This window comes from Lissotriton helveticus, chromosome 1_1 (assembly GCF_964261635.1).
Source record: "Lissotriton helveticus chromosome 1_1, aLisHel1.1, whole genome shotgun sequence".
Lineage (NCBI taxonomy): Eukaryota > Metazoa > Chordata > Amphibia > Caudata > Salamandridae > Lissotriton > Lissotriton helveticus.
In genome coordinates this window covers 1,441,699,226-1,441,726,274 of record NC_136057.1, presented here as the reverse complement: position 1 = coordinate 1,441,726,274, position 27,049 = coordinate 1,441,699,226, and the positions used below count along the sequence as shown (strand labels likewise).

General features: G+C 44.5%; 1 protein-coding gene across 1 annotated transcript in view; it reads right to left on the bottom strand.

Moving 5' to 3' along the window:
* Positions 1-27,049, bottom strand: part of DCAF15 (DDB1 and CUL4 associated factor 15) — a 324,736-nt gene that overhangs the window by 60,841 nt on the left and 236,846 nt on the right. The window contains exons 9-12 of the mRNA XM_078685623.1: positions 14,631-14,759; positions 13,114-13,199; positions 12,828-12,932; positions 4,068-4,183 (exon numbers count right to left, since the gene is read on the bottom strand). Of these exons, the coding sequence (XP_078541749.1) occupies positions 4,068-4,183; positions 12,828-12,932; positions 13,114-13,199; positions 14,631-14,759 (436 nt within the window). The remainder of the gene's footprint in view (positions 1-4,067; positions 4,184-12,827; positions 12,933-13,113; positions 13,200-14,630; positions 14,760-27,049) is intronic.

Genomic DNA, 27,049 nt, shown 5'->3' with positions numbered 1-27,049 from the left:
AACCCACCCCCACAGACCACGCTCAGAATCTCTGCATCATCCTTAACTCTTCACACTCCATGAACCGCCAGATCAACGCAGTCGCCTCCACTAGTTTCAACTGCCTTCGCATCCTCCGGAAGACCTACAAGTGGATCCCCCAGACTGCAGAAGGACCGTTAACCACACACTCATCACTAGCAGGCTGGGCTACGGCAACGCCCTCTACCCTGGAATCAACAAGACTCTTCAGCACAGGCTCCAGACCATTCAGAACATCGCAGCCAGACCCACTCTCCATGCTGGCACTACACAGAAAATGGAGCTATTAATACAGAAAGTCACACCTAATGTCCTTGCCTGTGCTTGTTATCAGAGGAAGGCATAGGTATTAAGAAGAAACAATCATGCGCCAGCTCCGTTCGAAACAATAAAACAACAGAACTGAGAGACCCGACTGTGTACTGTACAGTTAACAACTTAAAAATAAAAACTGACGTAGTCACTAACTCCCTGACTCATGATCATCAACAACACAGAGATTGAAGAAGACTCTGACACACACGAGTGACAACACCGGGTGGCACGAGTTCGAGACCTCAACTCTAGTCTTGTGACTGATTGACTCTCACTACTCGTGTGGGGGGTAGCCCAGTGCGCCAGACGTGGTGACGACGTGATGACAGCGCAGAGAAATGGCCAATCACCACTGCATGGCTCGCATAAGCCACAGTGTGATTGGCCATACAAGTGCGTGCACTGGGCAAATGCCACCACCCACGCGCGGCACCATCCAGCAGGCTGCCTGGCTGAGCAGTGACTGCTCTCAGCCAATCCTGGCGCTGCAGTAGCAGCACCACTGCGCCAGGATTGGCTAAGAGCAGGGTTACTGCCTGTCCATAATCAGACCCGGGGGCCCGGGTCCCTCACACTGTGATTCGCAATAGGGGCGGGAGGAGGGAAGAAACTGTAGTGTGGGCATGCACGGGCCAGTAATAAAAATACATAGCCCAAAAATGTACATGCGCGCACTGTAGCTAGCGCTGTTTGTGCTGCACTGTCAATCACTGCCGCAGCCCCCACGCCTTCTGCGATGTCGGGCTTGTCCCGAAGATCATAATTGCCGCAGACAGTGAGCGGCGCTCATGCTCAGATTAGACTCGAGATTTGTATTATTTTGATGAATCCTAGGAATAGGAATCCTATTCCTGCCTAAATGTTAGCGTGACGGTCGTCCATGGCTAGTGGGGCAACGCCCCAACAGACGGACCGCCACTGCCTGTACCAAAGACGACTACTCCTGCAGCTGTGAGCCTCTAAAACATGGGAGGACTGCCTGCCTTCAATAAAGACCAAGACTTCCCAAAGAACAGGGGAATTGTTCCCTGCATCCTGCAGAAACTCAAAAAGAAAAGACTCTGAGGCCTCCAGGACTGGCAAAACCAGACACCCGAAGTCACTACTGCATCCTTCGCCTCCGGTCCGAGTTGAAGTGGGCCACCAGTGCCAACAAGGTTCCCCAGCCCTCCAGTCCATTGTGGTTTCTCTCCTCAGGGACTCCCCGACATCGCCTGCAGCCTCTGCACGCAGGCCCCCTCGACCGTGACTGCTCCCGGTAAGAGAAACCAAACGCCTAAAGGCACCTCTGCATTAGTCTCCCCCTGGCCTTGGAGAGGAAATGTCAGCTGGGCTGTATACAGTGGTTTTTTGTTCCATCAGATTCCTCTGAAATGCAATGAGTTTCCTATGTCCCCGAGGACCGCAAACACACTGCAGTTGGTTCACCCCAACTGGCTTCCTAGCCAGAACCTGCAGCCTCTTCTTACAGTGACTGATCCCCATTAAAAGCCAGTTGGGGTGAACCAACTTCAGAGTGTTTGCGATCCTCGGGGACGTAGGAAACTCATTGCAGTTTAGAGGAATCTGAACCATTGTATACAGCCCAGCTGACATTTCCAAAATTCTGTTTCCTCCTGTGGCCAAATGTCCTTCGCACAATCCACAGTGGAGTGACGGATCCCCATTGAAACCTATTGGACTCCCGATGCTGTTTTGTACCCTGAACCCATCCACCCTCGTGATGCTGGTGGTGTACTGTTGGTGCTGTCTTGGACCTTGCCCGCCACTCACCTTAACCCCTGGAGATTGCTCCTGTAAGTTGATGTACTGTACCCGTTTGAAGAACTTGTTCTTTCTTCCATAGGATAACATTGCAGAGCTCAAAAATTGCACTCTGTTCACTTTAATTGAAAATAATTCATATTTAAAAACGAACTTGCCTGAACGATCTTTCTCTGATGCCTAAACACATAAGGATGCTTGCTATTTTTATACATTAGTGTGGAGAAGCCTTTTCCTGCAAACCCAAAACCATTGGCAACTGAATCTGGACTGGACCCTGCTGTTTGTCCTCTACCTGAAATCCTGTGAGTCTAAGTGCGCCCCCTGAGCTCCTGGGTGCTTCAGTAGTGTGCTCCTGTGGTGGAAGGAGACTTAAGGGACTAAAGTCAGAAGGTAAAATCTTTGTCTAGGACAAACCTGGTTATTGTATCTGACCCATGCTTCATTGCGGTCTTTGCCAAATTGATCCTAGGTTCCAGTCTACTGCAACCATTCACTAGCATTGCTACTTTGTGCTCCTTGGAGCTACTCCTATTTCAAACTTTATAAATTCTGATCTCCGGTTCCCCTTATTGGATTGTCGTCATTTGGTGTAATTTTGTATCTTAAATTTAAGTCTCTTTTTTTAATTTGGTTTGGGATTTTCATGATTTTGCATTTAGATTTACTGTTTTGGTATTGCATAAATACTTAACACATTACCCCAAGTTAAGCCTATCCCCTCTGTGCCATAGCTACCAAGGGATTGCGCTTAGGTTAATTTAGTGACCTTAAGCGTTCATCCTGACAAGGGCTGTGATTATTTCTTAAAGTAGGTAGTCGCAAGCCCCAAATAATAATCCAATTTCTTACAGTCTCTCTTTGAGGGAGGGTTATTCTGTCTCTACAGAAAAGGTTATTCCAGTCTAAGAAGAGGTCAAGTGAATTGAGTTGACATTTAAAAGTGATGCTTACCCACTTGGCATCTTTAACAGTTGAGTAGTAACTTTTTCTTTCTTTGACTTAGATGGCTAAGTGGCCTACGGCGATAGGTGTTTTTAACATAGACATTCTGTGTTGATGACGTTCCCGTGAAGATAAACATCGATCTAATTTGCTGAATGCCGATGGAAGTTCATGTTCTAAGTGTGGAGGTGTTGACATTGAGCCGTCCTTCGACAGTGAGCAGGTCGAAGCAAAGGCCCTTGACTGCAACATTGGTGATCTCTACATTGGTCTCCTGTGGCAGCGGGAATGTTATCGTAAACTGCCACTTGATCCTCTCTCCCTTAACCCCTTCCACGCTCATGACGAGCTGGGCTCGTCATGAGGTAGCCTCCTCGCACGCTCATGACGAGCCCAGCTCGTCACGTAAAGTGCGATTTAAAAAAACTCAGCGTACGGGCGGAATTCCGCCCGCACGCATGCTGTTAATCTCCATCATTGGTGGTCTTTTTCAGGAGGGGGTAAGTTGACTGAAGAAGGCTGAGAGGCAAATCTTTCTAGCCTTCTCTTCTTCCCCCCTGTCCTCCAACACTACTCTTAGTACGAAGCTCTTTCAATGTTTTGTTGACATCTTACAGATGTCACATTGTCACAGTATATATATATATATATATATATATATATATAGTATGCAGAGGGCAATATGTTATTTATTACCAATGTTGAGGGAGAAGAGCAGCATCATGACTCGCTCAAAACTTTGCCCTGTGACACATGGCCCCTTCTCATTTTCAGAAATAGGAATAAATAGCATATTACACTTTATGCCTCCATATAGTCTATATACACACACATGCACCATTTTTGCCCCAAAGCCCACTAACACCTCCCCCCTGTAGCTTGAGCACTTGACTCATGCTAGTGTTTCTTAATCACCCAACTTCACATTGACTGACAAGTCATCTCCCCTATTTTGCATTCCAACAAATTATAGGCAGTCCTCTGCATATAAATACCTCTGCGTCCCCCAATACCCATGTTACCTTTATGGAGGGCTTCATTGGTCATCCTGTTTACACATCGCCCACTGCTCTCTGGAACCAGCCATTTCATAACCATGTCCACACAGCTCTTCCGATAGGCGCTCCAAACACTGCCACTGATGAAGTAATAAAGGAGACATGCTTACAATCAACCCAAAGCTGAAAAAAGACACATTTGTAGCCTGGATGGCGATACACTGAAAGTGCATACAAACAACCCTAAACATCAACTACTGCTAAATTGTGATACAAAGAGCTGTACTCGCACAAACTCAAATAGAATACATTAGATGGACAGGTAGCTCCTGGAATATTTCTGTTCCTACCCAGAATTAGAAGCATTCAACTGCTAAAAAGCTGTACCCAGTAAAACAGGCAAGGGATGAATCTCAGAAAAATATTAATCAGATTTAAGAGATCTGTCAAATCCCAAAAATCGAATATACACTAGTGACTGTGGTCATTAGACCCTTCTTGCACTACCGTTGGCAAAACTCCATCTGCTGTTGTAAATCAAAAAATATCTGATGCTTTTTTTCTGCTTTGCAAAATTCTTTTAATTTGAAATAAATCATTTCATTTTCTCATGATTGTCTGTACATCCATTGTATGCATTTTTTTACTAGCAATCAATCTTGTTTCTCATTTCTTTACGAAGCCAGTAAGTATGCTTCTAATAACAATTGATTAAATTAAAACAAATGCAAAATCAAATCCCAATGCATTTCGGGAATATTTCCCTTCGTCAGGGGAGCTGAAAAACATGAAACAATAAATGGCCTTAGTTTTGAAGGACCGACATTCAGCTCTTACAATCTATATGACAATTTTAAGTGAACTACTTCCGGAGCATATTATTCAGCTTCACTCGCGTTTAAACGCGGGCCGCTTTTCAGACGTTTTTTTGACTACGAAACTGAACGCCAGGGATTATTTTCGATTCTTCGTAGAAAGGTATGTTTACTTAAGCGACCCCTATAAGTCATCAAGTTTGCAAACTGGATAGTCAAAGACTGACTCTCGCTTTTTCATGTTTTCAGTGTTTCTTGCCAACCTGAAATCGGATTTAGACCTTTCATTCTAGCGTCATTCAAGTAAAACGTTACGGTTTCACGCTGCTTTATGTTGAAGGTAGTTTTTTAAGCAAGTCAAGATGATTCTCGCAATTCGTAATAGAGGAGGTTCACCACCTTGTTTATTTTTGTTTCATTTACCAGAGGTGGAACAGACCATCGGCACCCTATTATCTTTGAGCGTAAAGCTCACAGAGTCTGCTATGCATCTTTAGGTAGGTTGATTAGTCACAGTTCTAGGGTAATCTAGTCGATTCAGTTTAAATTGAGGCATTTTTGACAAATTTATTTTTATTTGATCCCCAACTCTTAGGTTTCTACATTCTGCCCAGATGTTCCACGATAGCGAGACGGGTACCGGTATTTAACCCTTGACTTAGATTTCCACTGATATTTGTGCATATACGGAGTATATTTAGGGTAAGTCAGACCAATGGTTTTCTTCTGCCTTTTAACAGTCTGGTTTACTCCACACATTATTATTGAGACACATTCTTTGAATTTTTTAATTTTTGAACAGAGTGCATACTTCAAGAACAGCACGACGGTGAAACAGGTTGACCGTTATCAGCTCGGACGAGTCATTTCTACAACTCCATATACATTTTTAGACAGGTACGGTTTTCCAGCACGTTGCATTGAGATACCTGCAGGTGTTTATGTTTAACTAGATCTTTAAAGCATCCATATTTTTTTCACCTGTAGAAAGTGTACATTGTGCGCAGTGGTAGAACCTCACAACGATATAAACGCCAGCATATCCATGGTAAGGAACTCTGTAATTTTTTCCTGGTTAGAATTTGTCCGGAGTAACACATAGGTTTTCTTATTAGATTAACAGCACAGAGTGTAAATATTCATTACACCTACTGAATCTGGTACACTGTGTCCATAGGGTCATCATTTTTCAACATTGTTTATCATTTTTTTCATTTCTTTAACATTGTATTATCATGATGAGCAATGTTTGCTTGTATTTCAAATGTTTACCTCACCATGTTCTAAATATATGAACGCCTTGAATTGTCTTTGGTTAGGCTCTGGCCTGAATAACAATTACAGCTTTCGAAATGAAAAAATAGGCACTAAAAGCATCAATAAAATTGTCATATAGATTGTAAGAGCTGAATGTCGGTCCTTCAAAACTAAGGTCATTTATTGTTTCATGTTTTTCAGCTTCCCTGACGAAGGGAAATATTCCCGAAATGCATTGGGATTTGATTTTGCATTTGTTTTAATTTAATCAATTGTTATTAGAAGCATACTTACTGGCTTCGTAAAGAAATGAGAAACAAGATTGATTGCTAGTAAAAAATGCATACAATGGATGTACAGACAATCATGAGAAAATGAATGATTTATTTCAAATTAAAAGAATTTTGCAAAGCAGAAAAAAAGCATCAGATATTTTTTGATTTACAACAGCAGATGGAGTTCTGCCAACGGTAGTGCAAGAAGGGTCTAATGACCACAGTCACTAGTGTATATTCCATTTCAATTCCTGTGGAGGGTGGCTCCTCCTTCCCTCTTAGCACACCAAATTAAAACTGAAGACAAGAAACAAATATACAAAGTAAAGATAAAGCAATAATAACGGAGTGCACGGCTCAACCCCCAACTGATTTGAATCCCAAAAATCAGCATAGTGTTTCAAGCAAAACTGGCATCACTGTAGATCTTCTCATATAAAACATGTAGTCCAAAAGGTTTGGTAAATATTATTAAGTCATATGAAAACAAGCAATGGCAAAGCCTAAAGGTTCACCTTTGAAACCGGTTTGCTTTGCCAACACCTTTATGCTATGCTGTGTCACATTTCTGATGCTGTGCAGCAGGGCTAAATAAGAAAAAAAAGCCTAGTGTCCTTTTTTTAGGCACAAACACCAAGCATGCTGGCAATTACAAAACGGCGCAGCAGCTTTTTTTCTTTTTAATTGCCGATCCAACTCGAATGGGCAAATAGAATGAATGAAAGCAAAAGCTTTGGGGGGGAGGGGGGAAGAATGCAGGTGTGGGGAAACAAAACAGATGGGGACATGGAAGCAATACTGGGCAAAGCAATACAGATGGAAGGAGGCTGAAGCAACATGGATATTGTGGAATGGTGCAGGAGGGATAACAGGGAAGGGGGATCATACGGGTGAAGATTGAAAGGGCAACGTAGAACTGGGAAGGGGAAAGACAGGCAAGAAAGCAATGCGGGTGGGAGAGCACAAGAAGGTGAGCGCATCATAGATAGGAGTGATGGAGAACCATATGGGCAAGAGATGAGTGATGAGGGGAAGAGAAGCACATTAGTGAGAAATCTAGAACACACATGCACTCTTGTATAGCGCTTAAACAAACAGGCAAAAGTAGCACTTGACCAAGTAAGCAGTGTAAGGACAGTAATGTGTCCATGCTCTAGCGAAGGGACAAATATGGAGGAAGATATAGATATATATGAAAAAAACAACCTTGGAATAATAATTCAGAAATAAAGGAACCGCAGATATACTCTATTCTGTTAAATAAAGGTGATACAACTTCCTGATCCGAAAAAAAACTGAAACCTCCTCAAACCAGAGATTACATTTCAACATTTTATTATTCTTTGTGCACAGTCGCAGAGTTAAAGACTTCCAGACACCAAGCTCAGAGGTGTGAGGAACGATTTACCAGCGGATTTCAATTGCATCCGCCCTAGTGGATTGGGTATGTAAGAAGTCTGATTTGAGTTACTGATAATAGAGTAAGGTCCTTGTGCCATACTGAAATGCTAAATTTCTGAACTGGTTGGCCTTCCAGAAAAGCATAACGTTTCTATCTGATAGTTTATCGAAAGGGCATTGTTCAGTAACCAGAGAACAGCCACACTAGCTCCCCTTGAACCTCTGACAAACGTCTATTGAGAGCATTTGGTCAGTATTCTTTTATGCGGACAGTCCAGCATTGCTTAGGAACTAATTGTACTTCATGTATGTTGATAGGGGTGAATTTGCAGATTAGCCTGGAAGGTTCCAGAATCTTTATTAGTCACTTTTAAACAAACCACAGGCATAATGGTGCTCATGGAAATGGTGATGACAACTCAGAATAAGCACACTTCCACAAGTTTCCTAAAACACATTTTCTGTGTCTCTCAATCTGTTTCTGGAAGGGCTTCCAAGAAGACAGGCATGGAAACAAAGATGTATCATCAGCAATAGACTGCTATAACTTGAGGACTAACACAAATTCCACTGCAAATGCAATCTCCAATGGGGTGAATATATTTTCAACCTAGATTTTCAGTAGGCTCAAAGGCTCAGTGCATAGCATTGCAGGCAAGATTTAATGTTGCATTTTTTTTTTATCAGTGACTGAATATCTGGAGAGTACATTCTTTTTTAATGTGTTTCTTGGTTCAGAGAGCGAGTAAATCTATTTTTGATCTACTGATCCACCCAGCGAAGGTGACCTTTTTCTGCCAAGAAAAGGGATATTTTTACATAGTAGTTCAATAAAATGGTTTGATATTGCCATCTCCGCATTAGAGTGAGCTTCCATGGACATAGAGGAAGTAAGCTGTACATCCAGAATGTTGTTTCTAGGTTGGGGTAGATAACGTTTCCAAGTGAAAAAGGGAGAGCACACTCCCATTCTTAAGTTTGTGGTATGAACTTACGGATCTTGAATGCGCTCCATAATCATTAATTTATGAATCCATGAAACGTCTCTTCTCTGTAAAAAATTGATCAACTGAAGGCTGACCCCGCAGCTTCCATGACAAGGATTTTATCCAGCCAGTCCCTCAAAACCACTTTTGCCTTTCAGGAAATTTCTGAAATGGACAACTCCACTGCTTGGAATATTTGGGTCATCTGTTAAAAAGTCATGAATTGTAATAGAATTTAAATAGGGCTTACTATCCCTTATGAGGCATTGAAGCACTTTACGGAGAGTAGCACGCTACTTCAGAACCCAAGGTTAGTTGTTAATCCTGTAGTTAAATGTTGGTTATTCCAACTAGTCATGCGCTCTCAAGAAGTAACTATGTGATACATTATACTAACACAAGTTAGGTGTGCTTGTTCATGGGAGCTATGTGGTTTCAGGTGAATGGTTGGTGAGATAGGCTGAGGGCGATTCGGTAATGTTAGGTTGCAGGGGCAGGGTTTTAAAGCAGGAGAGGTTGTGATCTATTAAATGAGGTGTCAGCCTTTTGCAGAATTACAATAAGAGAATAAGGCAGGCAGACATGAGACAGAGGAAGCTATACGGAGAGAAGAAAGCACGCTGAAGAAGGAAGGTAAGAAGAGGGCCTTTCCAAAGAAAGAAAGGAGAGGAAATCACACCTAAAGGAATCAAGTGGACTTAAGTCAAGTTCAGTTTTTTTATGCATTGCTCTAAGAGTATAGTGGAAGGCAGCTTTCTGAGATAGCAAGCAATCCAAGGATGTAAGCCGTAGAAAACAATTAGAGAATGTAAGCTGTAAAAAGAAAACATTATACATAATGCTTCATAACCGGGGTAAACAGTTTAAAACATTCAAGTTAGAGTGTATACTTCACTTAAACATTAGGAGTCTAGCCTGCTGTGTGCTACTCGAGAACAGCCCTTTTAACAATAGTCTGAAGTATGCCAACCTTAGTACAGGGTCTGAGCCCTCTTGTAAGTACAATAATGTAGAGAAAGGAGAATGCCGAGGTGGAAACTTCCGTAGACCACTTTCTATTGGTATATGTGGGCTCATGAACTTCTCTGGCAGAAGTTTCTCTTGGTTCCAACTGCATATAGAAGTAGTTATAGGTGTATACTGGTTTCAGTGATTGCTAACCAGTAGAATGTAACTTAATTACACCTCTAACACATACATCAAAGATGAAAAACATGTTTGCAATTGTATCTAGCAGAACAACATCTGTTACTGGTAACTAGGATGAAATCCTTACCAAGTCCACATCTCATAAAACTACCCTCCGCACATGCCCAGACTCTACTTACGATCAGCAAGGAAGGTTGGAAGAAGAGAAGACTGAGAGACAAGGAGGCCAGAAAGCATAAACATCAGATTCTTTGGCCTACACTTAACTTTCACAAGGTCTACACATTTGGTTATGTTAAAAAACTATGGCATATTGATACAACCTAAAGGGTCAGTAAAATAATAAAACATTAAAATTCAAAATCATATGCATTTTCAGTCAAATTAGGAGAGAAAATGCAGGCCTCCAACGATAAAGTACTAGAATAAATGGGATAATTATACGTTAAACTTTAACATAGAAATTTGGTATTGCCAATGAGTCCCTATTAATCTATACATTCACGTTCTTTACCATGACTTTAAAATATGAATCTCCCCAAGGAGAAGAAACCCTGGTTTAATGAGATTCTGAGACGAAACTGTGAAAACGACCACTAAATCCCAGACACAGAACATAATTGTGCAACTCAAAAAAATGTTCCTTCACTAGTCACAGAATTTCTTAATTTGTTTGTTAACAAAGTCTTGGAAAATACTCAATGAAAATGGTGATTGATGACTCACTGACATTCCAGAACCATGAAAAGACATCTTGGAGAGAGGAATATTAAGGTAATACAAGACTCTGCGGTAGTAACATTAACCAAATGACATGCTTAAAAAAAAAAAAAGGTCCTGAACGGTTTCCCTTCTCACTGTAGTTACACTGACTGGCGGGATTACAAAATACATTGTGCCAAGTGCTGATTACTTTCTCAGAGCTGGATTACTCTGCGGCATGAACCTTGTTAGATATGTGGGTGCAGACTTTGTAGATCTCTTCAAATTTCAAAGTGTTTTATTAGGATTGCTACTCTTTACCATCTTTACACATATTGCAGTGGGACTAGTAAAAGCATATTTTTTTCAGTGGTTCAGGGACAGAGTTCCCTTCCCTTCCGTCGCCTGGGAAGAAAGTTGTAATACCACAAATCAACCTCTCATGGAAGAATCGCAAGGACCTACTACCCATCATAGTAGGGGGAGTAACATGAGGTCTGCTACATATGCAGCCATTTCGATTATGTAACTAAACAGAACAAGCCCACCCTGCACTAGGGCCTTGGCTTGTACACTAAGTCTTCATGGCGATCATCTTGTTCCAAAGGTGGAGACAAATACGTCCCATGCTTGTAAAATAAAACGCCAACTCTCAAAAGGATAGTGGGCAGAGTCAAACATTCTACTTCCTCTTTGCAGAGCAGAAAGTATCTGACATTGGTTTACCCTATCTATAATGCCTGACCTTTGAGAAGGGTCATTAAAATTAAATAGGAAAGATGCATGCATTTCCCTCTGTCGAATTTGTTTTATACTACAACACTCAACCACTGCATAAGGTCTGCAAGAAGAAACTTAATCATGTAGAGGCAATGTGGACCAGAAATTATTCTCGACAGAGGATCCATAAAAATTGTCCCAACTGCTAGAATTGGGTCTCAATGCTAAAGGGTCTCCCACATCACTTGTCTCACTAGATAAGACTTCAATTCCAGGGATATGTGAAGAATGTTTTTGAATGGTAAAATGTGAAGCCTTAGTCGATGAGCATACCTTCAATCTAAAAAACCTGCGTGGTTACTGGCTGGTGCCCTATTCATGGCTGTGCTTAGCCGCAGAAATTGTGGATCACTGATGTGGCTGAATAATGCAGAGAGACAGCTGGGGCGGTTTGTGCAACTTGAGAGGGTACATAGCTCAACAGTTCTGTCTTAACTACTCATTCTGGGTTGAAGCAAAGACCAATTTGCATACGGTTAGTACACTTCTGTAGCCATACAAATGAGCAAAACGATAGAGGGGGAAAAAGCAGCTAATTTTAATGGAAATACTTCCATCAATTACTTCTTGTTGCATGCCATCAACATTTCTTGGGTTTGAAAGATCCATAAATTGTGCAGAAGCAGGATAAGTGGAAGGCCGTCTAATAACTCACAAGTAAATTGGCTAGACATTTAGATCCACAGTTTTGGATGACCGAGACATCTGCGTGCTACAAAGTTTATTCTGATTAGGCATACCTTGAGCACTCATCTAACACTGCAATTACAATTAAAGTCTGAAAAGTGGAGCCATAACAGACTGTTGACAATAAAAGACCTAAAATTAACCAAGAAGCCTAAAACAATTTGTTTGCCACACGATCAAAGAATAAATAAATGCAATGATAGAAGTCTTTGGTAAAAGCTAAAGATGTCAAAAATGGCAAATGAGCAAAATTATACTAAATACAAAGTGTTAACAAAAAGATTGACTTATTTGGAGATCTGTACATAAAAGTGCATTAAAAAGAGGAGAACTTACCATGCTCTGGCACTAACCTAAAACGTAAGCCCGGCCCCAGAACCTAAGAATGAAGTCATTCCACCCCTTCCCTCCCACCAAGACTTGAGCAGGTTCAAATGATTAGGCCACGATTTAAAGGGAGCAGAGCGATTTTGAAGCTCAAGACCACCACATAGCTTTAAGAATAATCCGATATTTTGGAAAGCAAACAAATAATTCTAAGAACTGGATTCAAAGTGGCAGTGTGCTTCCTTAGCAGGGTTAGAGAGCCGTACCCTACAAAAGAGCTATAGACAGTTCACAGTTGGCCCACAAAATAAAAACAATCCGAACATTACTGTTTCTTTGCTAGGAACTTAGAAGCACTTTAAGACAATGCAGTTGTGTGGCTATGGAGCAGTATCAAGCACTTACCTTGTCTGCCCTTTGACCTCTGTAAGATCTCCCACACTGACAGTGATGAAAATGCCAGTGTTCAGATCCCAAGCTACCTTTAAGCTGGTGTGGTAAGTCTTTGGTCTGAAAAAATAAAAACAGCAAGCAAACTCAATGGGGTATTTACAACTACTCCTAGAAGGATGCTGTGAAACATCCACCAAGGAACAACTACTTACCATCACAGAACTACAGTGATCACTCTCCTACCAGAATGAAAAGTAGAGTGGGAATCGGTAATGTAAAGAACAGAGCAGATACTCACCTTAATTGGCCCTCCTCGTCGGGCGCAGGGAAGGCCAAGAGCAGCAGCCCAATGTTGATTATAACTTGATTAGTTTCTGAACATACCTGAAATGCAGAATGACTGTATGAAATTCCTATCACGTGACTAGAAAAAGTCTGTGTGGCTAATCGTTCTGAGCAATTGTGGCCTCCCACCAAAACAAAGGTATTTATGGGGGGGGGGAGGGATTTAAGAGGACTATAGAGACAGAGCAACCATTTAGGGCAGGGAGAGCGCAAACAAACTTGACAGAAAGAAGTCAAACAGCTACAACTATGGCACAGGTACAATTAGCATATTAAATCATGCGTGGAAATAAGCATTGGTAAAGCCAATAAGTGACGCCTATGAGAGTTAACAGCTATTGCAAAGATTTTCAGCCATGTTGTACAGCAGCACAGCTGTTTACAGCGTGGCTAAAAATGTTTTTAAAAAAACAATTATGTGCCGAGCGCCAAAATGCATTTTTGTCCCAAAACAAACAGAGGAGTGGGTTATGGTAGGAGGCAACTAGGAGGGAAGGCAGGAAAGGACGACGTGGGTGGGAAGGAGAGGACGTGACATGGTAGGTGTGCAGGGGAGGAGGATATAAGTGAGCAGGAGAGGAGGACATAGGTGGGCAGGTCAGACAAAGGAGAGGCAAATGGACAACAGAGGGTGGGCAGGAGGGGCTTGGAAGGAAACTGACAACACAGGGAGTGGGAGCAGCAGCATGCTGACAACAGAGGGTGGGGCAGCAAGCAGATTAGAACGGTGGGCTGGTAAGCAACCATTCAGAGGGGGCGAGGACAGACTATGGATGGTGAGAGGAGCTGGGGAAGCAAATGGACAACAGAGGGTGGGGGAAACAAAGGGACAGCAGAGGGTGGGGGAAACAAAGGGACAGCAGAAGGTGGGGGAAACAAAGGGACAACAGAGGGTGGGGGAAACAAAGGGACAGAAGAGGGTGGGGGAAACAAAGGGACAGCAGAGAGTGGGGGAAGCAAAAATAGATGACAAAGGCAGGAAAGCCAGGGCTAGGGAAATAAACAAGGGTGTGGTACGGAAGCCAGAACAGGAACTTGGGAAGGTCCAGAAAGAGGAACCCGGATAAGGGGGGGCGGGGAGAGGGAGAGAGAGGGGGAGACACACCTGGAAAACACATGCGCTCTCTTAGAGAGCATGTACAAACAGAAAAAAAGTATTGTATGAAACAATGAGCAGTGGAAGGACACATGTAATGAGTCCATGCTCCAGGGAAGACAAAAGATGATAAATGAAAGACTACGGAAGTTGCCTAATAAGAAGCAAGCAGATGTGTTACAAAGCCAACGAATGGAAAGCAATGGTTTGGCTCCAAACCCACTGTAAACTAACAATGTCTCACAACAGAAAGCGAATCCATGGTTTTAGGTGAGACAATAAAAAGAATAAGTCTCTATGCTCCCAAATGGTGATCCCCTAGGTCTCTCCCTTTGAGCTCCACACATCACCTTTCCTTCACAACACACACTCACCTCTAAGATGACTATGTCATAATCACTAAAGGAGCAGAACTGCTTGGACCAAGCAGCATCATTCCGGATCACCTCATTAATGACGTACTCGAAGTCCAGAGTCAGTTGTTCCACACTGAGATACTCTCCCTGGAAAAATGAAACAGCCATGTTAGGTGAACAGTGGGTAAATGTTAGATTGTCTTCTCCATGATCCCATAAAACCTCCCACCCTACCACGCAAAGTATGCTGCATGCCCAACACCACCACATGAGCTTTCAACAAATCGACAAGTTCAGAGCACCACACATCTAACAGCAAGGCAAGAAGCGTTTATTCCTTCATGCTTTAGGCGCTGCACATTCCGTGTCAGGAGGCTTTCACTACCCATGTCTTAAGGGTAGCACACACAATGACAACTCAGGACATTTTCCAGCCCAATACATATCAAACAGGTAGACCAATCACTTCACATGAATCCTACATATGACCACTGCTAGGGACCTGACACTGAAACCCGAGAGAGGACGCAGTCGATAATCCTCCAGACACCCGAGATTCTATTGGCATGACTCACAAATTTGAAGTCTTAAGAGCAGCCAGTGAAAAAGACACAAGGAAAACTTAAGATATTCCGGACAATTCATCTATAAACCTATGGGGTCTAGGAGGTACATCAGGATCGCATCTTCACAACAATAAGCAATTTGAGAATGATGAGAAAGCGATAACTATCCAAACAGGTGCTTTTCCTGTGATAAATGGTGCCCCAAAATTTAAGAGAGATATGAACCTGTCTTGATAAAGATGGAAAGAATGTTTTAATGATCCATTGAAACGCGTCGACGCCATACGAACACGCACAATCTACCGACTTAGCACTGAAGGATATTCATGATAACGGAACCTATCTAACAGTACAAGTACAACAACGCATGAGTAGATGTGCCAATTGCAAAAGACGGACTATAGCAGTCTTGTTTCAGAACTCTTGTTTGTGTGCTCCCATAAACTGTATGCAATCTGTTACCGCCGAGTGTGGTTTTTATTGTTATTAGGATCGCGAGATTATATATCTCTTTTATGAAATGTGTGTAATGCGCAATAAATGATTTTGTATATTTTTTTTAAACCTTGGTTGAGTCACTTTGATATATATGGCACAATCTTTTGGTGTGGAAGGAGAGTAAAGTGTGGCAATAGTACGAAAGTATGAATGTCTGAGACACGGTGTTGAATCTGAGTATAACTAAGCTTATCCCTTGGGATCTTTTTCTAATTCCCTGCACACATGTAACACTTACCAGATACAGATAGGTTTGAGGTACATGGCAAGTTTCCATTTGTTCTTGAAACTACCCTTTCAATAACGAGAAGCAGGTGTTCTACATCACAGGATGTTCAAAGATAGTCAAATACTGGAAAATCTAGCTTATCCGTGGGATCTTGAAACACTCTACTAAACGCAAGAAACAAGAACTTCTGCCTACCTTAGGCCTAGTTTCCCGAATTTGTTATGCTTTTGCAATCAATTCTAAACAAAAAAAGCTGAACAAAATGAAGCACTAAACCACCTTTCAGCATACCCTTAACATTGCTGCCATAAATCACTTTGACTAGCCCGACACCATCTTGGGTGTCGGGCTAGTCGTCCTAAGGACCATTGTCCTCTATTTAAATCTGCCATGCTGACGCGCAGCGGGCTCGCCGGATCTCCGCCGGAGTTACGCCAGAGTTCAACCCGTCTGCGCCCGTCAGCGCCAAGGAGGCGCCTGAGGCTAGACTCGCTGTTCCCCGGTTTTCCATCACTCCTGGAGGTGAGTTATACTCCCGCTCCAAATTGTTATCTCTTAAACCTTTATTTCGCCCCTGTCATTATACTAAAGCTCCGAGCAGTATTCCCTGCGATTGCAGTGCTTCTTTGGAGAGAGATACTAAACCTATAGGCTCATTTAAGAAATACCGGACACAAATAGAAACGGAATATCAGTCTAGTCCGGCGAAAGCTGGTTTCCTTATAAATGCGAGGTCCCTTGTCAAGAACAGTGTAGCCTTCAGGGAATTTGTGCTCGCCAGAGATCCCCCTTGGGTCTTTATTACAGAGACCTGGGGCTCTGAATCCACCGGCCCGGACCTGGTGGACGCTATCCCGGAAGGGTACGCCCTGGCCAGGCTTGATCGGGAGAAACGGAGAGGGGGGGGCCTTGGGATCCTCTGCAAAGAGGATTATACCTGTCGTATAGATCCACTCTCATCCTCGGCTGAGAAATTGGAAGCTCTATACTTTTCCATACAGCTAAATGCATCCACATCTTTCTCTGGCATCCTATGCTATAGGCCCCCTGGTCCTTGGTCTTCATTCGCCAGTGATCGGATTAAACTATTAGAACCTTTTTTAAATAAACCCCGCTTCACCATCTTAGGTGATTTTAATGTTTATCTCGAAAAATCTGAGGATATTGATACTATTTCCCTCGTAGAAGGCTTGAAGGTATATGACTTCAAGCAATTGGTGATCGGCCCTACCCATCTGGCTAGCCACACACTTGATGGCATCTTTACGAATGATGACAGGCTGATCACAACGCCTCCTATTCCTCTCACGTGGTCTGACCACTTCGCCGTCCCTTTCATTCTGAATGGGTCTGTGGTTGCCGACATGGTAAAAAAATAAAAATCCATGGGAGGTTACAAGAAATTTTCGAAATGTCAATAATGACACGTTGACTTCGCTTTTTCCAACAAGCGACTCCTGTCTAAGTTCTGGCCCGGATCTTGCTGCGCAATGCTGGTCTAACGGACTGGAGAGCGCGATAGATATCTTGGCACCTTCTAAAAAGCGCTACATGGCTAGAAAAACTCCTTCGGCCCCCTGGTATTCTGAACGACTCAGAGGGCTTCGACAGATATGCAGACAAAAGGAGAGGGCATGGCTCGCCAGACCGAATGAGCTCAAGAAGCTACAGCATAAACTGGCGATAAAGGAGTATAAAAAAGCAATAATTGATGAAAAAAGGAATCATTTCATTAAAATTACAACTGGATCGAAATCAGCCAGAGAACTTTTTCAAATCATAAAATCCCTATCGGTCCCGAAGTCAGCTATGTCGGTGATTGAATCACAAATGCTGTGTAATAACATTGCTGACTTCTTCTCGACCAAAAGAGCTGATATTTATTCCTCATTGGACATACACAACCAGAGGCTGAATAACGAAGCGAATTGGGATACATCGCTTCCGCACCTCGATGGTATAGACACAATTGAGGTCTCCAGCCCCACTCCCCTCTTTGCGAAATTTCCTATGTTATCCTTAGAGGAAGTAAATTCCATCCTTGATTCTATCAAATCCTGTTCTCCCCTAGACCCCTGTCCATTGAGAATCTTAAAGGCCTGCAGAGCTACCTTATTACCATCACTTCTTGACATCTTGAATAGTGCCATCACGGAGGGGACTTTTCCCCAGGTGTGGAAACTTGCCGTAGTGAAACCATTACTTAAGAAGCCTTCTTTAAACCCTGAGGTGATAAAATTTTTTAGACCGATCTCGCTACTGCCAGCTCCAGCAAAAATGCTGGAAGTTCATCTAAATCGGCATTTGACAGCGTTTCTGGAAAAGGAGAATTGCCTGGATCCATCTCAGCATGGATTCCGTGCATCTCTCAGTACGGAAACTGCCCTTACGGTAGTAGTAAATAACATCAGATCTGAGGTGGACAAGGGCCAAACCACTTTGTTGGTTATGCTGGATTTAACAGCAGCTTTTGATACCCTGTCCCCCACTATCCTGGTGGATAGGTTGAGGGGGATAGGGGTAGGAGGCAGTGCTCTGAAACTCCTCTCCTCCTTCTTGCACTCGAGAAAACAAAAAGTGAAGCTGGGTGAGTTTATGTCCCCTACTATGGCGGTGCAATGTGGAGTTCCACAGGGCTCAGCGCTTAGCCCAGTTTTGTTTAATGTTTATGTGACACCCCTAGCCAAAATAATAAGGGATTTTGGTTATCAGGTGTTGTCTTATGCTGATGACACGCAGATCATTGTCTCAGCAAGCCAGTCAGGGAAAGACTGTGCGGCAAAATTTAAGACCTGCATGGAGAGGGTTGCATCCTGGATGGTAAGAAACTATCTTAAGCTCAATGGCGAGAAAACAGAGGTGCTAGTAATTGGTAGGAACCAAGACCTGTGGAACGAGGAATGGTGGCCCGCCGCCCTGGGCGAATGCCCTCGCCCGGCAAAATTCGTAAAGAATTTAGGCGTCATTATTGATCCCACCTTGTCGTTTGACCGACAGGTAAATAGAACCGTTGGCACCTGCTGTTCTATCATCCGTACTCTGAAGAAGATAGCCCCGTTTTTATCCCCTGAGGCGCGCAAACAATCGATGGTCGCCCTGGTGTTATCCAGGATCGACTACTGCAACGCCCTCTACTGTGGGATTAATCAGGAGGAGATATATAAACTCCAGGTTATCCAAAACGCTGCCGCGCGACTGGTCTTGAATCTTTCGAGACGATCATCAGCGACGGCAGCAAGAAAAGAACTACACTGGTTGCCCGTTCAGGCAAGAATCTCATTTAAGATTCTTTGCCTCGCGCACTGTGTTTTCTTTGGATCGGGCCCAGAAGGGGTCAAAGGCCTGTTGAAGCCCTATACCCCCAGCAGATCTCTTCGATCTGCCTCAAAAAATATGCTGCTGGTATCGAGAATTAACAAGGCGAGATGGGGCGGTAGAGCCTTCGCCTGGCTTGTTCCCAGACTTTGGAACTCGCTCCCGCTCTTATTCGCCAGACAATCGTCTCTGCCAATTTTTCCGCAAAATGTTAAAAACATGGCTGTTTTCCTCGTCGTATTAGCTCCTATGGCATTTAGTTCTGCCATTCTCTTTTGACTCTACAAACTTGGTCTTTTCTGTATGCTCTTTCCATCTTTTAGCGCCTTGATGAACTGTGAGGGTTTAAGTGTCCTTTTTATCTTCTACTCTAGCGCTATATAAATCTATCTATTATTATTATTATTATTATTATGAAAAACATGTAGGAAATGAGGGTAATCCCATCCAAATTGGCAAGAAGCAGGTAAAGAAGATCAAACCAGGATTCGGCTCCTTTAAGGATCCAGTACATTCCATATTACATCCTGCCTTCTGGAAGTTGATCCAGATGTTCAGTCCATTTTTGCAGCTCAGGTCAGGTCATCTCTGAACAAATCTTGGTTTTTTTAATCCCACCTTTTATATTCTGGTTTCACTTGACATTTTTAAAGACTAGTGTTTTCAGAGAAACTTTTATGGATTTATTATCTTTTCCCACTCATTTTTTCAGACAACAGAAGGCAAGCAATCTCAGTTTGTCAAGTTTCACATTTGTGGAAGAGAGTAATCTCCCAATGACTCTCGTACATCGTGTTGTCTGTTTGCGAATTACACAGAGGTGGAACACTCATTTTTTTTTTTGTTTGAATCCGTTTTATTACAATTGTAACAAGGATAAGTAGCTGTCATGTCAGAATGAGATGCATTCCATTTATGCACAATTGCAGCGTTTAGAACATTAGCTATCCTTAACATGCTACAGAGTGCATAACACATGGCCATATTTAACAGAAAAATAGGCACATGGTAATACAAGAACAGATAGTACGTGCACCTCTTTTTAATGGAGTCCAGGCAAGATGTTCATGATGAACCAGCTGTAGGATCCACGGCATATGGCGTCAGCAGAGGTACAGATGGTTTTCATAAGCAAAAAAAAGACAAACTAAAGAAACTAGTCCAAACTAAATCTCCCAGCCACACTCCGCCCCACCTAATCAACTTTAAGCATCACCGCCACCTGAGTCCACAGACCAATCCACTGAGTCTGAATTCTGTTGTGGATTGAGCAAGGATGTGCAAGTCACCACTCCAGGTGCCCGTTGTGAAATGACAAGTCAGGACCCCAACACCTACATTGCCCTCTCCCATGGAAGCACGTGGTGTATCTGGATCAGGGTATAACTCATTTTGAAAGCCATGAAGTAATAATTCCAAGATTTGTAAAGTCGGACTTATCCAACCTAAGAGTATCTAGGCGCTTGGGGTCGTCAGGGAGATTAAGTGAGCTACTGCTCAGTCATATGATTCAGAGCTGGCACCGAACCGCAAGCCCCGCGCTCCAGTCAGCTGCTCTGGGCGCTGCACCTCACCTCTCCCTCAGTACAGTGTCCAAGGTGGCAGCTACAGGGTATTTACGCAGCCCTAAACTAACCTCTCTGTGCAATGCATGCTCTCGGCCTGAGCATATATCAGGAGCAACTGCCTCCAGGCCGCTGGCTTGGATGATTTCCAATACCTTACGATTAGGAATTTAGCTGTCAGCATGCCTGAATCAAGGAAGCAGGAGATGCGCCTTTGCCTCTTACAAAATAGACCTAGGATACATACTTTTCACATACATCACATACGTAAAGCTGGGCGCCCTGTGCAGGCGGACATACGAGTCGCGATGCCTCGCCAGTAAGCAAAGAGGAGTGGGCAATCTCTCAGCAAATGATGGTCGGTGAAGGGAAGATGACATCTAGGACAATCGGCGTCGGTGCAATGAAAGTAGCGGTTAATCTTGGCAGGAGTGAGGTAGGCCCTTTGGACAATGTAATACTGGATGAGACAGAAGCGAGCAGTGCAAGGGACTCTGACCAGGCCTTCTAATAAGGCAGCCCACTCCTGGCCGGTGCAGGGACGGGCCAGATATCCCTCCCAGTGGTACCGTAAAGGTAGGAGTTGTAGTGCTGTGTGGTAGCGTAGCGAGTCCGCAAACCAACGTGAGAGATGTCTGCCTGTCTCTGTGACATGTAGGTATTGTATAGTGAAGTGTGTTAAATGTTCCTGATACATGTCACCCCAATTGTTGCCCAGCGCCGCGAGTAATGAGTTATGTAAAAGAGATTGGCCAGGCGGTAGGCTGTCATCCTCCAACAATGTGTTGTACAGCACAAGGGCACCATACCAGTAGAGATCCCCTAGGGTGTGTAAGCCAGCCTCTAGCCAGGCGGAGAGTTCCGCAGACGGAGAGGTGGTGCAGCCTCTAGGTGTGCAGAGTAGTGATAGTGTTGGCACGTATGGGATTGTAGTTCACTTGAGATACAGGCATAGTCTGTAACAGCAGTACACAACTCCAACCAAGAAGCAGTGACTCCGGTGGTGAATGGGTGAAAGAGTCGAAGAATCGCTGAGTGTGTCCAGGCCCGCGACAGTGTGGCAGTGTCGGTCAGGTGTAATCCCTGCAACCACCTGGCCACCAATTGGAGTTGGAGGCAAGGTAACACTGTTACAGTTTCGGCACTGCAAGTCCACCCTGGTCTGTGGCCAAACAAAGATTTGACAGCGCCACCCTGCAACGTGACTAACTCCAGAGACCCTCATGGTCCCATCAAATGAGCAAAAGAAGGGAGGGACGATATATAGCTGAAAATTAGTAAAATACAGCAACCGGGGTAGGACCACCATCCAAAGAGGGCTAAGTGGTCCATCACAGACAGGGATTGGACCAAATGGCAGTTGTAGACCACACAAAATTAGCATCAAACAAATCAGCTGGCAGATGATACACCCAGACTCCCAAATACCAAAATGTGCCAGGTGCCAGAGTATGGAAACTTCATTAAGGACCAAGTTCAGGTCAGGGTATGCAGGGGCAAATGGAAGGCATGATTTGGCCCAGTTAACCTTCAAACCGAAAAGGGCGGCAAAGTTGTTAAGCACTTGAACTATTGTGGCAGGAATTGAGTGTATGTACAGGAGGAGATTGTGAGCATAAAGTTAAACTGCTTTTAATCCATTGTATTACGCTTTTATGATATCCTTTTATATCGAAATAAAGCCAATCAATCAAAATTGCATTAGTATCTCCCTAAGGAATGCTCCTGTCCGCACCCAGAGTCTGGATAGTGGCTGCAAGTGGCGGGGAGGGCAGGCAACCTTGGCAGGTACCCCTGCGTATTTGAATTGGGTCAGATTATAGGAAACTGTTCCGACTCTAGTGAGCAGTTCGGTGTAGAACAGCTGGATCAAGAAGAAAAGGGGACTCAAATAAAAAGGCCCATACCAGGGAATCAAAAGCTTTCGAGGTCTAGTACCAGACACCCGGAATGAGGGCAACAATGAGAGGAATATTTGAAGACACAAAAGAAACGCTGCAAGGTAAAAGAGGTATTGCAAGACAGGATGAACCAATGATGGGACATGGGGCACTAGGCAGTCTGCAAAGACCTTGGCCACTATCTTGTAGTCAGTATTGAGTAAGGCCCAGGATTGGTAGGAGCCCAAAGTGGCGGGATCTCAGTTTGGCTTGGGGAGGGAGATGAGCAGGGCCTCCCGAAGGGACGCAGGAAGCAGATAGGAACTCTCCGCAAAGAGTGTGTAGTGGAGGAGCCAAACGATGAGCATATGCTTTATAGTACTCAGCCGGCAGGCTGTGCGCTCTCAGGGTCTTGACTGTTTCTAGGGCCAGATGGCCTACTGGATTTCAGGGAGTGTGATGGGGTATTTGAGCTCTGCCCTCTACTCAGGTGTGATGCAGGGCAGGTGTATCACGGAAAAGAATGCAACTATGTCGTCCTGGCAGGCTTCTGTGACTGATTGGTATACCAAGGTGTAATGGCGTGTCAATTCCGTGTGCATGTCCAGTTGGGTAAAGAGGAAACCTGTAGAAGATTGTAATAAAATAAAAGGGTGCCTGGAATGATCCTGACCTATCAGCCATGCCAGCAACTTGCCCACGCGGTCCACAGATGCACGAGTCCAAGGGTAGTGTGCAGTATAGTTAAGACAGCACAGCCATTCAAGCAATAATGTATGTTCGCTGCGTGCTTTCGATAACAGAAGGCTCGTGCACCAACTGGGTCTTGTGTCGTATAAGCGTGTGTATGATACGGGAGATGTTGCAGTCAAGCTGCTTGCGAATATTCCATTTCGACCCCAAGCAATGACCTCTGATGGACACCTTAAAGGCGTCCCATTGTAACAATCTGTTAGTGGCAGTATTGCCATTAAACTCAAAGTAGTCCTCGATAGCAGTGGCAAGAGAGGAGTGAATCTGGATATCATCCTGTGATGTAGGTTGGAAACTCCACGTGAGGATGGCAGGTCTACCCGCCTCCCATGTAAGCTACAGTGGTCTATGTGTGTATGACGTAAGTAATCTATTTGAGCCATAGTAGGGAGCAGGCTGGTTGTCCCAACGAAACAGTCTATTCTAACTTGTAGGCTGTGTGGTGAGGCGTTAAAGAGGAACATGTGTGCATTAGGATTACGGGCGCACCATATGTCTATGAGCTGCCAGTGTTGGAGGGAAAGAGCGGTCAAGAGCTGTTCTAAGAACAGAGTTAAAGTCTCCCACTATGAGTCACAGGATCCCACTCCAACAGGACAGTTCACTAGACAGCGCTGCTAGGAACGAGGGCCTGATCTGTTTTAGGGGCATATATAGCACCCAGTAGGAGGTGACTATCATCTAAACAGCCCTGTAGAAACACATACCAACCTTCAGTGTCCACCACAACATTGTCTGCTACAAATGGGGTCCCCAGTTTCACACTAATCAGCACTCCCCTGGCATAAGAGGAATAATTAGTGCTAATAGTTGGCCTCGCCGTCCTCCTCTGAAGCTTGTGGGCCTCCGCCAATGCCATATGAAGCTCCTGCAATAATGCTATTTGAGTGGAGCAACGCTTGAAGTAGAAGTACACTGCATAATGGCACGAGGGAGTGTGCATACCCCATTGCTCCCCGTACATTCGGCATTATGTTAGTGTGGGCTATGTGGGAAATGTGACATTGCCCCACATGCAGCCAGTGTACACAGGGCAGGGGGGCCTTGTGATGAGCAGTAGTTGCAGTGTGTGAAAGCGAGCGGGAGGGCTGGGCATCTTCGGGCAACTAATCATAACTGGGAAAGGAGGGAAAAATAGAATAGGAAACATTATCTGAGCAGAGGGACAACAGGTATCTGCCCAAACTGCCGAACTACTATAGGCAGGTAAACTGCACTACAGGCCGGTTGAAGGAAATTTGGCGGCAGTGGAGGTGCGTAAGCCTAAGATGCACTACCCCACATGCAAAGGACACTTGGATACCATTTGCAGTGATGAGCTACACTTTGACAGTACTACATCCCAGAATACAGATTAATTGTATGACATGCATAAGCAATTTATAAAGTGGCTATTCACCCGGTAGCTGTAATTGTATAAAGGTTAAAGCATGCATGGAAGAAAACACTGGTATGTAACAGCCAAAAATAGTACATCAGGCAGGCCTCAAGGGGCATCGACATTAGGTAAGTTAAATAGTATTATCTGCGTGGTCACCTCAGGTGGGGCCAGTGAGTCCGCTCTAGAGGGCCATGTGTTCGAGAATGCGTCATCGCTGAGGGAACTTGTGGAGCCTATGGCTGGGCTCGGAGCATGTTCCTGCATCATGGATGCCATCTGAAGGGCCTGGCGTCTCTCCAAAATTACTTGTTCTTGGGTCAAAACATGGCTGGGTTGCAGAGGGTGGCCAATCAGTCAACTGCGCACACTGCGACAGGCCCCATCACTGTTCCGAGGGCGTGGTGTTCCAGACGATGGGGGGCACAAGGCTGTAAGCCCAATGGACTCCAGCAAGTTCCATGTGTGAGAAGTTGGCCTGGTATATGATGTTCACTATTCTAGTGAGCACCTTGCACCAGTCCAAACAACCCTTATGGTGATGGTTGTAAAGTCAACCTTATAGACCAGCTATCCTAGTGGTAGCATGGACAAAAGCAGTCTTAGGCTAAACTCAAGAGGGCATGTGAAGCCAGCTGTTTTACCATATGCAAACCTTTTAATACCAAATGAAAGGACACCACACAGGTTATATATTCAAAATATATATGTATTTATTTCTAAATAGATCACCTTAACTCTTTATGAGCACAGGAGCACAAGCGTATAACAAGTAACTTAATATAACATACAAAAGTTGCACAAATATGGATAGACCCTGGTGGCCCGTAAAACCATATACTAAAATAGTGGTATAAGTACCACGTCACGAACAATGGTAAGGCCTAGGGCCTTGGGAATCGCTGGGGCTACACTGGACTAACAGCAGTTAAGACGTGGGAGGCCCACAGGATGCGGGTGCAGTGTCTAAATGCACACGCTTGCACCAATAGAAGTCAATGGGTGTGTAAAGTTAGAAAGTTACGGATTTGGAAGTCTTCCGACTGGACTAGAACGTAACCACTTAAAACTAGGACACTAGGGATGTAAATCTCTACAGGAGCACCGCAGTACTCGCGTTACCTCACCCACAGGAAGCGAGTGCATAGGTGTCAAAGTGTGTCGGGTTTCGTCGTGGAGTTCTATGGAGCCTTGTAGAAAAGATGCTGTAGGCGACCAGGAGAGAAGAGTCCTGTTGGATCCAAGGGTGGATCGAAGATGTAGAATACCTGAAAGCAAAGGGGACAGAGTCTGGGTCACTAGCCTCTGACCAGGAAGGAATCAGGAAGGAACCAGGCGATGTCGGGTTGCAATCAGGTGATGTCGTGAAGCTGGTCTCCACTGCCACGTGGACCAGGAGGTGTCGACGACGACCAGGTGCTGGACACGGACTGTCCCACGAAGGCTCTCGCTGTCGGCGGTGTCGGATCTCGATTCGGAGTCAACAGGCCTTGGCAAATGCAACCCACGCAGGAATCGAAAATGGCTTCTGGATCAGACCAGCAAGGTCTGATGGGCTGCTCCTTTTCAGGGGAGCAAGGGCCAGTCTGGAGCAACCAGACCAGCGTTGAAAATTCGAAGGTTCGTCGTCACAGAGGCCACTAGCCAACGGGCAAGTGACCGGACAGAAGCGTTGAGCAGGAAAATGCAAAAGGGCCCCACGCAGCACTCGGTGAGTGCGGAGAGGTGATCTTCGGTGCAAAGGATGCTCGGGGCTGGGGCTTCTCAATCCCCAATGCACAGCTTCGAGGGTACATCAGGAGCTGCACAGAAAGCACTTCGCTGGCTTTCCAAAATGGCCGGTCCCACGTATCTCGTCGCCTCCACGGGTCTCAGCTTAGCTGTGGCTGTGGATTGGGCTGTTGGATGTCTGGCAGTCCGGTTCTTGTCGGTCTCCGACGTTGGAGCTCCGGTGGGAGCAACAACAAAGCAAACCGTTGAGCGCTTGATGGTGCCTGCTTGCACAGGGTGGTCACTCCTTGACCACAAGGGAGATTCTTCAGTCTTCTACGACGAGTAGGATGTCGAAGGGTCTAGAGTTTTGTATCAAAGTTTCAGTCCAAATCAAGGGGCTGGATCACCAGCTAGGTCCCTCCTATGGGTGGGACTCAGGAAGGGGGTGGTTACACCCCTTTCCCTTTGTCCAGTTTCGCGCTAGAGCTGGGGCTGGAGTGCCCCAGCCCCGGTTTGAACTGGACTATGCGTGGGACACCT